Genomic DNA, 14,530 nt, shown 5'->3' with positions numbered 1-14,530 from the left:
GTATGATTCCATTTATATGAAATGTCTAGAATAGGTAAATCCAAGGATACGGAAAGTAGATTAGGGGTTTGGGGAAAGAGGTGTGACAAGTGATTTCTAATGATTATGGGATTTCTTTGAGGGTGATGAAAATTTATTGGATTTAAATGGTGGTAATGATTGCACAACCTTGTGAGTAGAATAAAAATCACTTGAGTTGTATACTTTTTTTTTTTTTTTTTTAAGAAGCAAGGCCTGGTGACAGAGCTTTTGTATCTTGAGGGCTCCAGTGGACCAAATGGTGGAGGCCAGAGAATTGGTAGTGTCAGGCAAGAGATGATGTCAGGGCTGGGAAGCAGCTTGAGGGTATATGACTGTTACCCCAATGTCTGCTGGAAACAGCACGAGTTAACCGTTACCACATTGCAGTTTTGTGTGAGAATGTGAGAAGCACCTCTCAGAAATACAGAAAGGAAATTTGTGGGAGGTGACTTAGCAGGGAGGGCCAAGAACCAATGAAGCCTGGGCTATTGTTTGTTTGTTTTTTATTTTTTTTAACGTTTATTTATTATTGAGAGACAGAGACAGAGCATGAGCAGGGGAGGGGCAGAGAGAAGGGGAGACACAGAATCCGAAGCAGGCTCCAGGCTCCGAGCTGTCAGCACAGAGCCCGGTGTGGGGCTTGAACTCACAAACTGCGATATCATGACCCAAGACGAAGTCATGACTGGAGCCGAAGTCAGTTGCCTAACCGACTGAGCTACCCAGGCGCCCCTGGGCTATTGTTTATTAATGTCTGCTGTATTCACACTCACAGGCCATTAATGCCTAGGGAAACTGAGACCCAGACAGAAATAGATCTTACTTCTTCAGTGACCAGATTAATTCTGAGTGATTGTTCTAGTTTGGAATGAATTGAAGTAAAAATAAACCAAAAATTGGTCCTAAATGTGGGAGCAGGTTGGCTTGAGGCCTGGGCAAAGTAATGATCTGTGAAGAGCTCTTGTGTGACACCTCATCAGATAACAGAAGCCCTAGCATTCTATTTGGTGACTGATTCTGGGATTCCTTCCTGGGGGAGTTAGGTCCATTTTCAGTGGATGACATAGATATCATAGCATATGTCCCTGGAACACACCATGCTTTTTCTACCCCTGGGCCTTTGCACTTCCTGGTTCTGCTCAGATCTTGCCATGACTGGCTTATTTTCATCTTTCAGCCTTTGCCAACCACACTTTCTAAAGTAGAATCTCTTCTCCACCACCTGCTCCCACTAGTCCTTCTCTCTCATACTTCTTGTATACTCTCTTTACAGCATTTACCACTCTCTGAAATGATCTTGTTTATGTGCTAACTTGTGTATAGTCTGTCTTCCCCCACTAAGACAAGTTCTCAGAGAGCCAGGACCTTGACTGTCTCATTCAACAAGCAGAGGAAGGCTGTGGTTGTTCTGTGCTGCCCATAGAGTTTAGGGTAGGTGTAGGTTGGCTCAATTTGGGGGCAGAGTAGATCACTTTGGAATGAACAAACAGATCATCTATTTGTTTCCTGTATCTTATTTCTTAACAAGTTCAGAACTCTTGGGGGAAGAAGAGAGGCTAATTCACTGACCCAACATGTGGGCTGCTTCTAGTCACTGAGAACCAGCTAGCTCACAGACACCCAAAAGGTTAGCTGTGTAAAGCTGACGTTTATCTACAGGGTCACCATAATGTCTGGCACATAGTAAGTGTTCACGAATTGTTGAATGAGTGAATGAACGTGGGAGAACGCCTGCTCCTTGCTTCCTACCCTTGAAAAAGTGGCCAGAGGGTTCCTAAGTGCTGTGGTGTCTTCTCTGAGGGGACCAGGCATACTCAAGTGACATTTCTTTGTGTTGGCTTAAAGCTCTCTTCCCTCAACTGAATTCCTTTTTCCAGCTTTTCCCTTTGAAGCTCAGGGCTAAGTGCCACCCAGCCAGCTTCCTACCATAGTGTCAGGGGTCAGAGACACCATAACTGGAGGAAAAGGCTAATGACCCAGGCTCTCTCTGTCTTTGGTCGTACAGATGTCTATTTGCAATACCCCTGCCTCTTCTGTTTTCCTTCTCATTGAAAATGGGCTTTGGACTTCGTCACAATCAAGCACAAATATGGAAGGGACTTTTTTGGGGGCTCATGGGATGTTGAAGTATTGGAGGTATTCTGGCCAGTGTCCATTTACTTTCGTTGGTAGATACCTAGGAGATAGTGTGGCTCAAGGGAAGGCATTATGAGCCACGTGTCCTTCAAAAGCATGAAGAACGTACCTCAGGAGCATCAGGTGACCTCTGTGCAGTTGAGAGACAGAACAAAAAAGTGGGCTTCGCTATGGAAAACAGTACGGCATTTGAAATTTTTGTTATTGTTTGATGTGTCGGGTTGCCAGTACTGAAATCCCAGTTTTGGAACGTGTTCCCTTTCCTTCAAGACACGTCTTCTCTCTTACCAGACCATTCTCATCTTCACCATCCCCGTATCTCTAGTACATATTTGGCCAGTGGGAAGTGAAGTTACCTCCCTTTCTCTGTCTCTCTTTGTGTATGTATCTCTCTCTATCTCTCTGTCTCTCTCTGTTTCTCTCTTACACACACACACACACAGACTCACATACCTGTATAGGCTTACATCAATGCCTGAACATAGCCTCAGATACTTTTGTTCGGGCGTAAGAACTCTTTATATAGATCAGTATTGTCTTAGATCCCCAACTCCTTAGTAGCAGGCTCCATCAAAATAGCTTGATGGGTGTGGGTCCTTTAGTAATAATGTGAGTTTTCAGATGACTTTCAGATTTCTCATTTAGATTTTGCTTGCTCCTAAGTTTCTGTGCCTAGAGGTAGTGCTGGAAATTTAGAGATGGGGCTTGTAGATCACAAGGCACATTTCCTTGTCATCACCCTTCATTCATTCATGCTTGTCTGTCTCCTTCTTGTGCTTCTGGGCTGTTTCTCTCCATAAATATCTTCAAGGACAAGTGAGAATTGTCCTTTTGCCCGTCTATCATTAAAACCAAAAAGCTAGAGAGGAATTCTGCCAGGCTTGATTGAGAGTATTACATGATGCTTCTTTTATTGATGGGGCAAGTCTATTAAAAGGGAAAGCTTTCAGAACATCAAAGCTGTATTCCTATCAAAGAGCGAGGCATAGCCACCTGATTATAATCCTTCAAGAGGCGAGATTATAAACTCCATGGGGCAAGGACCATCATGTTTGATTTTGCCCACTAGTGTCATCTTTCTTTCCTTTTTTTAAAAAAAATTCCACTGTAATTAGTATACAGTGTTATATTAGTTTCAGGTGTACAATGTAGGGATTCATCAATTCCATATGTTACTTAGTGTTACCTTTCTGAGCCTTGCTTCCTCGTGGATAAATGGGGCAAACGGCTTTCTTGCATATCCTTGCTGGGATTTTGTGAGGAAAAAGTGAAGTTGTGTCCATATGAAAATGCTTTGAGAAGTAAAGACATATGGACAAATAAGATGATGGTGATGATGATGATGATAATGGCGATACCACACTACCAAAATTGTCCAGAACAAAGAACAAATGAAATTATCAGAAGAGGGAGTTAAACATAGAAGGCCTCCTTCAGTTTGGGAGAATAGGACACATAAAGAGTAAAGGAAACAGACGAATTTCTGAATTTCACCTACGGGAGAAGAGAGAATGAGGGAGAAAGAACATCAGCAGAAGTTTGGGGAGGGAGACCCACTAAAAACACCTCTGTTGGAAGAAACACCTCTGTTGGAAGGGGGGACCCACTAAAAACACCTCTGTTGGAAGAAGGTGGGGAGAGGTGGGCGTACAAGACAAGAATGTTAGGGATGGAACACTTCCGTATCAACAATGGCTCAGTCCGTTAAGAGTGAGAACCTGTATCACTAAGAACAGTATTTCCCAAAGTGTGCTTTGTGGCATATTAGCCTTAGGATCAAAGGGTCCTGGGCTACATGTTAAGCAAATTATGCCCTCTGTTAACTCTGCCACTGAAGAGCCACAAGGCACAGTGTTGGCCACACGTTCTGAGAAACCCTGAAGGAAAGGAAACAGTTTACTTTTGCTAAACTTAGCATTTGACCTCCCAATTTCATAACCCCCTCCCCGCCCCTTTTTTGGTAAAACTTGTTAACATTGGGCAGAACCAGTTGTCCAAGAAGCATGGTTCTGGGAAGTCTGGCTTAATTCTTGACCTTGGAGTTTTGAGATACGAACCTAATGCCAGCATAACTGGAGGTTTTCAGATATGTTCAGGCTCATGCTTTGAAGGCATCGCATTTCTGGATGAGTGGCTCTGAACTGAAGAGAGTCGTCCCATGGACTAGCAAGTTGAGGATAGAGACCAGTTTCTAAGCGTGGACCCACTGGTCTGCAGTGTGAGGATGCTGGTGAGCTCCAGACCAGCCAGGAAAGTTATCGTTGGGAACCAAGCTTTGGCCAGCCTCTCGGTGAATCATGGCATTAGCCTAGTAGATCTCCTGGATATTTTTCAAAAAAGTTGTGGCAGAAATGCAGAACATAGCTCAGAAGCAAGGAGCATCCTCAGAGATAAAGGTAGGAACAAACTTAGGCCTCTGTTTCATTCATCCAGTTCATTCATTCATCCAGTTCATTCATTCATTTATCAAATAAATGTTACTTATTGACGATGTGCTCTGCATTGTGCTAGGTGAGCTCAAGGGGCACACGTGCACAAATTGGTGTGAAGAAATAAAGGTGCACTGAGAGAAATCTATTCCAAGTACAGTGGGCACAACCTAGGGTGAGGGAGAAGGGCAATCAAAAAGGCCCTCATGGAAGAGGTGGTTTTCCAGCTGAGTTTTGAAAGAGGAGTAAAATCTGCATTTTAACAAGATCCTCAAGTGCTTGAAATTTGGGAAGCACTCGCGTGGGAGGTGAGTCCTCCTGCTTGGTCTCCCCTTGATGATTCTTCACAAGTTTCCTCCGAAGTCATCATTAAAATTCATACGTTATAAGTCAGAAATAATTTGCTTATTAATTAGTGACAAACTGCCCCTCAACCATGGCCTGTTTTGCTGACTCATTTAATAGCTGCTATTGTTATCTGGGCAGTGTTTGATGACTTTGGGAAATAGGCTCTGGTTGGACTACTTTTTTTTTTTTTTTCCTTTTTCCTTTTAAAAAAAAAAGGTGTTATGGGGGCGCCTGGGTAGCTCATTCAGTGAAGCATCTGACTTTGGCTCAGGTCATGATCTCCCAGTTTGTGAGTTCGAGCCCCGCATCAGGCTCTGTGCTGACAGCTTGGAGCCTGCTTCAGGTTCTGTGTCTCCCTCTCTCTATGTGCCCCTCCCCTGCTCATGCTCTGTCTCTCTCTGTCTCTCAAAAATGAATAAACGTTTATGAAGAAAAAACAGCTATTACAGAATTTTCTTAAACATGAAAAAAATCATGTTCCCATGACCCAGCTTCACGAGCCATCCATTAGTGGTCAATCTTGTTTTATCTGTATTTCCCATATTATGTTATGATGCAATCGTCATATCATTTTATCAGTAAATTAAAATAGTATTTAAAATGTATTTTCTTTTAGAGAGGCAAAAAAAATGTTTTCTTTCATAGGAGCACACAGATTAACATCTTGAAATAGATGTGGTCTGTACCTCCAATAACCTAGGACTGAAAGGACTCAGCAGTTTAACGTCTAGATTCCCAAGTAACAAATGTCAGTGGCCACCCTCTGCCACACAGTAACAAACAAAGCAGGGGCTGCTTGGCTGACATGCATATCTCTAAAATCTGCAGGCATCTATAACAGAAATTTCTAACAATGCCACACTTCAGGTAAGGTTCTTACCATCTGGAACCGTTTTTTTACCCTTCAGAGCTTCATGTGCCAGAATTCATAAGAAATAAATCACAAGGGTCTCTTAATATTAATACCCCATTTCTCAGCTGACAGTCGTGTGGGAAGAGCTAGAGAGGGTTGGGAGAACCCAAACTGAGAGGGCTTATTGGGTCTACAGTAGCAGTAGACCCAGTATTGGGTCTGTTGTAGCTTATTGGCTACAGTATTTAGAGCTCCAACTTGTGAACAGTGTTAAATCTCCTGGGTCAGCTGCCTGGACTGAGAGATCTGTTATTTCCAAGTTCTGCCTTGGTCCCATACGCACGCACACACACACACACACACACACACACACAATCTCCTCTCTAAATTTAATTGAAGTCCGCTTGAAACATAGCTTTGATGGATGAGCAGCCCCTGGTGGAGCCTGGGTCAGATGGAAAGAACAGTCAGTTTGGTTTGCCTTTCATCCTGCGGGTATTTACTTTCTCTTTGACCACAAACCTTGTCTTCTAGAGCAGATGTGGTCAGGTGTGGGGCAGGGCTATAGCTTACTCTGCCAGCCCACGACCAGATAATGGATTTTGACAATGGCTTTCAGACCACCCATCCATTATCCACTGAATCTTCTGCGGGTGTATGAGACCCATTGCCTTGTTATGAGGAGGATTTCTCTTTGCCTCTTTTCTGTGTTGGATCTTTTTTTGCTGGATCCTGTGTCTTTCTCTTTCTTGATTTACTGCTTTGTGCTGGGGGAGCACATCCTCCCATAGCTTTCTGAGAAATGGTGTATGGGAGATAGTCTTTGTTGTTGTTGTTATTGTTGTTTGGGTTTTTGAGGGGGGGATCTTGAATGTCTGGAAATATTTTTATTCTCTCCCTTGACCAGTTGTTTGGATGGGTCTAAATCGAGGTTGGAAACAATTTTCCTTCGGGATTTGGAAGTCATTGTTTCACTGTTTAACTTTCAACATTGCTGAAAACATGGCATGCTTTTTCTTCTTCTAAGTTTGTAGGATTGGGGAGAAATTTTACCCTTAAATATCTGAAATTTCACCATGATGTGCTTTAGTACACATTTTATTGGGTATCAGGGGACTCTTTCAATCTGGAAACTCAAGCATTCAGTTCTGAACATTTTTCCTGTAATCATTTATTTAATAATTTCCTCTCTTCAATTTTCTTTGTTTGCTTTTGGAATTTTCCAATTAGATGTTGGATTTCTGGGAATGATTCTCAAATTTTCTTATATTTTCTTGAGTATTTACATCTTTGGGGGAGAAAATATCCTTCCTCATTTTTTTTTTTATTGTGACAAAATATACATAACATTTACTCTCTTAACTATTTCTAAGTGTACATTTTGGTGACATTCAGTACATACACATTGTTAGGCAGCCGTGGCCACCACCCTTCCCCAGAACTTTCCCTGTCTTCCCAAACTGAGACTTTGTATCCATGAAACAATAACTCCACATTCCCCTTAGCCTGCAGCCACTGACAACCACCATCTCCTTTCTGTCTCAATGAATGTGACTACTCTATGTACCTCATGTAAGTGGGATCATGGAATATTCGTCCTTTTGTGGCTGGCTTATTTCACTCAGCATAGCGTCTTCAAGGGGTATATTGTAGCATGCATCAGAATTTCCTTTCCTTGAAAGGCTGAATAAATATTCCATTGTATGTGTATACCGCCTTTTATTTATCCATTCATCTGTTGATGGACATTTAAGTTGCTGCCACATTTTTCCATCTTTTTGATTTTTGTATTACTTCCTTGAGTTTATCTCAACTTTGACTTCTAATCCTTCTGGTTTTTTTTTAATCTACCCTCATATTTTTAAGTCCCAAGCTCTCTGTTTTGCTTCTCTGATTTATTTTTTTCCCAACCTATTCTTGTTTTGTGGTTACCACCCAGTTTCTTATTTCTCTGAGGATGTTCATCATCTGTCCTTGAAGTTTTCTTGCGCTTCTTGGCATTATTTATTTCCTTGCACTTCATTTCTTCTGTAAACCACAGGTCTCTTAACTCAGAAGAATTGCTCCCATGTCCAATAATCTGTGACTGCCTGTTCATATTTGAAAGTGAGACACTGAAAAACTTCTTGGAAGTTTTGTGTGTGAGGATGGGGCTTGTCGACGGGTGGGTGGCCTGGCATGACTGGGTGGCAGTTCCATGATTTCTCTGGGGAACCTCTAAATGTTTGTGTCTGCAGGTTTGTTTTCTTTTGGTATGGCCACATTCTTGAAGAGAAGTTCTCCAGTCTCCCACCTGGATGCCAGGGTAGGGGTACTAAGTGGGGACAGGGGCTAGAGCCTTCCTTGTTCCGTGGTGTCTTAACTGTAACCTCAGGTGTCTAGAGCCATTGTCTTTAATCTCCCCAGAGAGCAAATCTCCCATCTTTTGTCAGGGTTGTTGAGGAAGTAGGTGCCTACTGCATGGGCTGATAGATGACCTCTGGTAATAATGACTTCTTAAACACTCGCAAAGATTCCTCCTCTCTTTGGCCCTACTTTTAATTCCTACCTTCAGAAGTGATATCTTCAATGGGTGCCTCCAATTTCTGAGTCTTTCTAGAGTTTTTTTTAGGGTACACTGACTTTATTCTTGTTGGCTTCTTCTGCAGGATTCAGATTTCAGTGTTATCTACTCTGTAAAGTCAGTCAGTGTTGAGCTAGCCATTTTCCATGTTCCAAGATTTTGTCACCTCTTTCATTTCTTCGCCTGTTCTCCTAATTTGTCCTTGGGTGTTTGTGCCCTTTTAAATTCACTTACTTTCATTTTAAGTGGTTTTGGAAGGGAGTGGAGGAGAGCAAGCATGTTTAATATTCCGTGCTTAACCAAAAGTCTTCCTTGTTTATTCGTATGCATTCCAGTTTAGCATTAATATTTACTTTTAGGCTGCAACAGTTATTTATTCCAGTGACCTATTTTCTTGTCATTGCTTTTGTTCTTACTGAATTTTCTAGTCTCAATAAAAAGAGAAAAACTGCCACTGAAAAGGCAATGGCTGTATCCCTAACACACCGTCATCTCCATCATCATCATCATCATCATCATCATCATCATCATCATCGATACTTATTGAATGCTAGCTGTGTCCTAGGCAATGGGATGAAAACATTTAACTTTTATCATCAGTCTTCACAGCAGTACTTGGGTAAGTACTATCACAATGGCCATTTTCCAGGGTTGGAAAACCAAGCCTCAGAAGGACTGAGTCCGTGGCATGAGATCACAAAAGTAGCAAATGGCAGAAAAGGATTTGAACCTCAGTGGTTGGTATCTAGACAAGTTCTCTAAGTGTGAGGGACAAGTTCTGTTGAAAGAAGGCTTATACATCACCCAGTCAAATGTCATTGGCTGTTTCATATTCACTCTTAAGAGTGACCAGATTGGTTCAGCTGTGCAAATGACTGTATCGTGTACTCATCAAGTATGGAGGCTCAGCATGGATTCAACTCCAGTCTCTTGAGCCAGGTAGCAAATTCCAGCCACACAAACAACAGATGGTGAACTCAACCTGAAATTGCCAACACTCCTGCAATTTGCCTGGAACCTTTCTTCTACATCTAAGAGCACAGAAATCTTGCTGATCTTATTTACTGCTTGACAGAGGTAAAGGAGTATATCGACATCTGGAATCGAGCATGGCACATAATAGATGCTCAAGAAATATTTGTTGCACAGACAGACATTCTTTCTCCAGAGTCAGAAGCCGTATGGAAGTTATGGAGTTCCTTTTGGATGGAATAAACAAAGATACCCAGGGATGGATGGGAGCGTGGGGAATGAGGCTTGAAAGCCAGCCTGAAGCTCCGTTTTCCAAGCCATATGGCCTGATGCAGGGCTCCATCTGTATGCAGAAGGGGTGCCATTTTCAAATTCCTACGAATGTGCAATTTGGGCTAGAAGTGGCTCAGGCCGGGGAGAAGTTCTTGAGACATCTGTCCCTGAAATTGAGTACAGGTTAAGTGCACTTTCAATGCAGGCAGAAGCAAAGGTGTCTATGTCTCTGCCCCTGGCAATGCTTGGCTCATCAAAGTTTGGCTACAACAAGCCATGTTGTACCAATTCTCACCTGTAGGGCACTGACTGCCTCACAACTCCCAGGACTTCCCTACCTCCACATGGGGGTGGTGGAAAGATCACAGATGCCCACACACAGCTTGAAGAATGTTCTTCCAAATGTATATTTTTCAAAGTAGTTTTATTATCCCTCAACATCTCCAGCTGGGTAATTTATAGAAGGCTTCTCAGGCTTGGTTTAATAAAGAATCTCGATTGTTTCGAGATTTGCCCGTTCTTCCTACAGTTCTGGGAACTAGTTATTTTGAGCCTTATCAATATTTTCCATACATTCGCGTTCATGTGACTTTGTATTATCTTTACCGTGTTTCTTGATTGGGGTGTTGTTGATATTTGGGGTAGGTCAGTTCTTCATTGGGTGACAGACTCCAGCATTGCAGGATGCGACTACTCTTAGCTCTTTCCAACAAATGCTGGTAGTGCCCCCACATCACTGCGACACCACAGTTTTTGAGTGCCTCCATGGGGAATGGCATCACTCCCAGCAGCGGTGTGCCTGACTTTACCACAAATTATGGATAAGTCAGACTTGGAAATAGCCAGATGGAAGCCCACAAGACACCCTAGGGAAACATACAGCTGGCCAAGTGGGTCAGCCACCTCCTTCCTGCACACCTTTCCTCTTCCTCTTTATTCTTTGGACTTTGGAGTCTTTATCATGAAATGTGTCGAGCCCAGATCCACATGGTTTCAATGGGAAAGCACCTCAGAGGGAGTGCGATGGGGAGGGTGTGGGAAGCTCTTTTTTAGAATTTGGGTTTCATTTATTTGATGTTCTGTTTGGCTTCGTATGTGACATATGTTGTTTCCAGGCTCCAGATCTATCCATCTGTCTGAAAATTATTGCATGTACCTAGCACAATGCTGGGAGCTCGACATGCTTTATCTTGTTCCATGCTTATAACGCTTTTGCTCCAGTTAAAACGCTTTTCAAATTTCCATTTTCTTTCTTTTTTTTTTTTTTTAATAAATTGTTTTAAATGTTTATTCTTGAGAGAGAGACATACACACACACAGAGTGCAAGTAGGAGAGGGGCAGAGAGAAGGAGATATGGAATCCGAAACAGGCCCCAGGCTCTGAGCTGTCAGCACAGAGCCTGATGCAGGGCTCCAACTCACAAACCGTGAGATCATGACCTGAGTGGAAGTCAGATGCTTCACCGACTGACCCATCCAAGTGCCCCTCAAATTCCCATTTTCTAGATGAAGAAACCAAGGCTTTGAGAAGATATGAAACTTGCCCATGGTCAACATTCCCAACTCCAGTGTCTGGTTTCTGGCATTGGAGTGGTGTCTTGCTATAAAACTACTGGAAAAGTCTTGAGAGAGGGAATGGGGAGGAGGGGGTCAAAAAAAGAGGTTTCCATTCAAAGCATGTACCAATCTTATCCCCAGGACACACCAAGCGGCATCATTAGTATCCAGCCTGTCACTACCAGCTGGAGTGTTAGCTCATATCCGATCAATGAAGGAAAAAGCCTTTGCAGGCAGTTTTATAATTGGCACTGGGAAAGGGGTGAACTGTCTGCTGATTCATTAATAAATCAGGATAGAGTGTGGGCACCGATTCCAGCCAGAGTGTCTGCTGCTGCTTGGGGAATTTGGCTGCAGCATCCTCCCCAGTTCGCTGCAGAAAACCCAAGACTGGATATCTCTCTGGTGAGGAAGGAAGGGAGGAAACTGGCTGGCTGGTTCTAAGGAACCTGATACCACCGTTTTCCTGGCTCCAGTGGGGAAAAAGGCAGCAGGAGTTGAGCAGACATCATGATCCATTAACACCATTCATTCATTCATTCATTCCCTCACACATGCATTCATTTCATGTATTTATGGAGCATCCATCACCTGCCAGATTCTCTTCTAGGTGCTGAGGATACAGCAGGGAACAACACTGGCAAATACCCCTACCCTCATAGGGCTTATACTCTAAGGAAGGGACACAAACAGTAAGCACAGTAATAAGTAAGACAATGTATCAGATGGAAGAGAAGTGCTTTGGGCAGAAAACAGCAGGGAAAGGGGAGTAGAGCTTGTGGGGGTTTTGATTTTCAACACTGACATCTGAGTAAACATCTAGTATTAACGTCATGCTGGACACTTGTTCCAGCGTTTTATAATCATCTCATTAATACGGCAACGTCAAGAAATTATGGCTATGATTATTCCCATCTGACAGACAAAAAGAGGCGGAAGGTAAGAGAGGTGCAGCGATTTCCGGAGATCGTACAGCTTAGTCTGTGGTCGCAACTCGTGTTTGAAACCAGGCAGAGTTTCAGCGGCGGCCCGCTTGCATGCTGGTGCAGACAGCGGACAAACGGGGTTTGGGACAGAGCAGGCTGAGCGTGCAGATGAAATCTTTGTGTGTGCCCACCAAGCGAGTGCGGGCGGACTTGCGTGGGAGACGGGGGCGGATCTTCAGCTCGATCTTCCTGAGCTGAATCCCACTCTCGGTCTGTGGTTGCGGAGTTGGGTCGCCCAGCTGCAGGCGAGGTGGACCCGCGGGAGAGGGAGCTCGCTGCAAGGGTTGTCCCGGGACAGTGCCGGTCGGAACCTCACCCCGCCGCCACCCCCGGGCCAGCTGCTCCAGTCAATAAGGCGAGGGCCTCGAGGACGCTCGCCGCCCTCCTGGTGGGTTTCTCCCGGGAGTTCCCACCGGGGCTGGAGGGGGCCGCGGAGCCCAGCTCTGGGAGGGCAGACTGGAACACCAGCAGCGTCTGGGCGACAGAGGCGCGCGGTTCGGGAGGCGGGCGCGCACAGGGCGCGAGGAGTACCCCAGTGCATTCCCGGGAGCGCCCCGGGACAGAGCGGTGGAGGGGTGCCAGGGAGCCGTTGGGGGACGCCAAGAGAGGCGGAGATAGGGTAGGCGCGCCGCAGAAAGAGTAAAAGAGAGGCGGGGGCGCGTGTCGGAGGGGGCGCTCAAGAAAGGCCTGGAGAGAGTGCAGGCCGCTGGAGAGAGAGGGCTGGGATGGTGGGTGGTGGGTGGTGGTGGAGAGTGCCAAGGAGAGGGAGCTGGCGTAGGAAGAAGCGAGAAGGAACCGTTGCCTGGAGAGGGGTGCCTAAGAAATCACGGGACCAGGGTCAAGGAGAGGGCGTCGGAAATCGCTTGGGGATCCCCAGAAAGACTGTGTGCTAAAAGAGTGCCACGCGCTGGAGAGGGGGAGCCCCGGGCGCGGCACGGAGCGGGCCGTAGAACCGGCGCGCTCAGAGAGTGGGGCGTGCTGTTGCCCGCACGGGTGGCGCACTTGGAGGTTCCAGAAAAGCAGGTTGAGAAGAGCCGCACCGTGCCCAGGGATGTCAGAGGAGACAGGGAAAGAAGCCGCAGAGTCCACGGAAGAACTCCCCGTGTTGGAAAGAGTGCACCCACCATGGGCCCAGGTCTCCCCTCCCTGATTGCTCCAGGTCCTAACTCACTCACCATGATGGAGAAGACGAAAGCCACGATGTTGATGGGGTACGCGGGGCAAAAACACGAGACGATGGCGAGCCACAGGTAGTTCTTGGGCCTGGGCAAGTCCTCCTCGGTCTTGTCATCCTCGGTGTTGGCCTCGGGACTGCTGTCCAAAGCCCTCTTGAAGTCCGCGCTGTTGTACTGAGACATGGGCGAGGCCGGCGGCACAGGGAGGGTGGAGGAGCGCACGGTCGGCGTGGCCTGGGACTCTGGCCGCCCGCTCTGGCGAGGCTCTGAAAAGCCAGCGGCGCGGGGCTCGAGGGAGACGTGACCTCACTTCTCCGGCGTCCTCCGCCTGGGCTGAGGGACCTGGGCCAAGAACCTCGGCACAAGAGGGAGGGAGGGAGCAAGGGGCTGAAGAGAGGCGGCGGGGAGGAGAGGGAGCCCGCCCGCCTGAGTAACAGGGGAAAGGCACTTCTTGCAGACACACCCAGAGACCATCAGACAGACGCACAGACTCACTCCGAGTCCAAAATGGCAGGAGGCACAGGGAAGGGGAGAGCAAAGGCCCTTTAAGGTGCAAACTGGCCCGCCTTCGGTCTGAAGAGGACCAGGTATCTTTTCGAGCTGCTGTATTTGAATACACTAAGTGTAACGGAGGGTAATGCAACCTTATCCATGTGGCCACAGAGTTCCTACTTCCTCTTGACTAACAATTTGCTTTTCCTGACCCAATCCCTTCTGGTACTCAGACCCTGAACACTGAGCCCCAGTAATTTCTCTTCCCCAACAGGTGGTCTGGGAGCAAGGTACTAAACTTTGGGCCCAACCTTCCAGGCACTGCAGAGGGGGCCTCTGGAGACTGCAGCGGTAGCATGGGAGAGCAGTGCCGGTTGCCCTGTGCCGTGTGCCCTGGACTTTTTCCCAATTGTGCAAACAAGGAATCCTCTCCTCTCCATTTCTCCACCTATGGAGCCCCTGGAGGGAGAAGCAGGTGGATCTGGTTGGTGTAGACAGTTCAAGTGGATAACTGGGATGGGGAGAAGAGAGACGGGTCCACTTTCGGAACCCAGATGAGTATAGCAATTGCATCACTAAGCAATTCATGGGAAGGGCTATGACCAGAACTGAGGCTCCAAATCCAGACAGAGGTGGGAAATTGTCACATTTGAGCTGAATCACCTCAGGGAAGTCCTTTCACCTCACTGGGTTCCAACTCCTTCATCTGAAAAAAGTGGGTAATA

General features: G+C 45.9%; 1 protein-coding gene across 1 annotated transcript in view; it reads right to left on the bottom strand.

The window, feature by feature from the left end:
* Positions 1 to 13,634, bottom strand: part of TMEM233 (transmembrane protein 233) — a 37,245-nt gene extending 23,611 nt beyond the window's left edge. The window contains exon 1 of the mRNA XM_015068569.3: positions 13,314 to 13,634. Within this exon, the coding sequence (XP_014924055.2) occupies positions 13,314 to 13,496 (183 nt within the window). The 5' untranslated portion in view covers positions 13,497 to 13,634. The remainder of the gene's footprint in view (positions 1 to 13,313) is intronic.
* Between the last annotated feature and the right edge of the window lie 896 nt (positions 13,635 to 14,530).

Source organism: Acinonyx jubatus, chromosome D3, assembly GCF_027475565.1.
Source record: "Acinonyx jubatus isolate Ajub_Pintada_27869175 chromosome D3, VMU_Ajub_asm_v1.0, whole genome shotgun sequence".
In the NCBI taxonomy this organism is placed as follows: Eukaryota; Metazoa; Chordata; class Mammalia; order Carnivora; family Felidae; genus Acinonyx; species Acinonyx jubatus.
The sequence above is the reverse complement of the archived record's forward strand: the minus strand, read 5'-3'. Positions and strand labels throughout refer to the sequence as shown.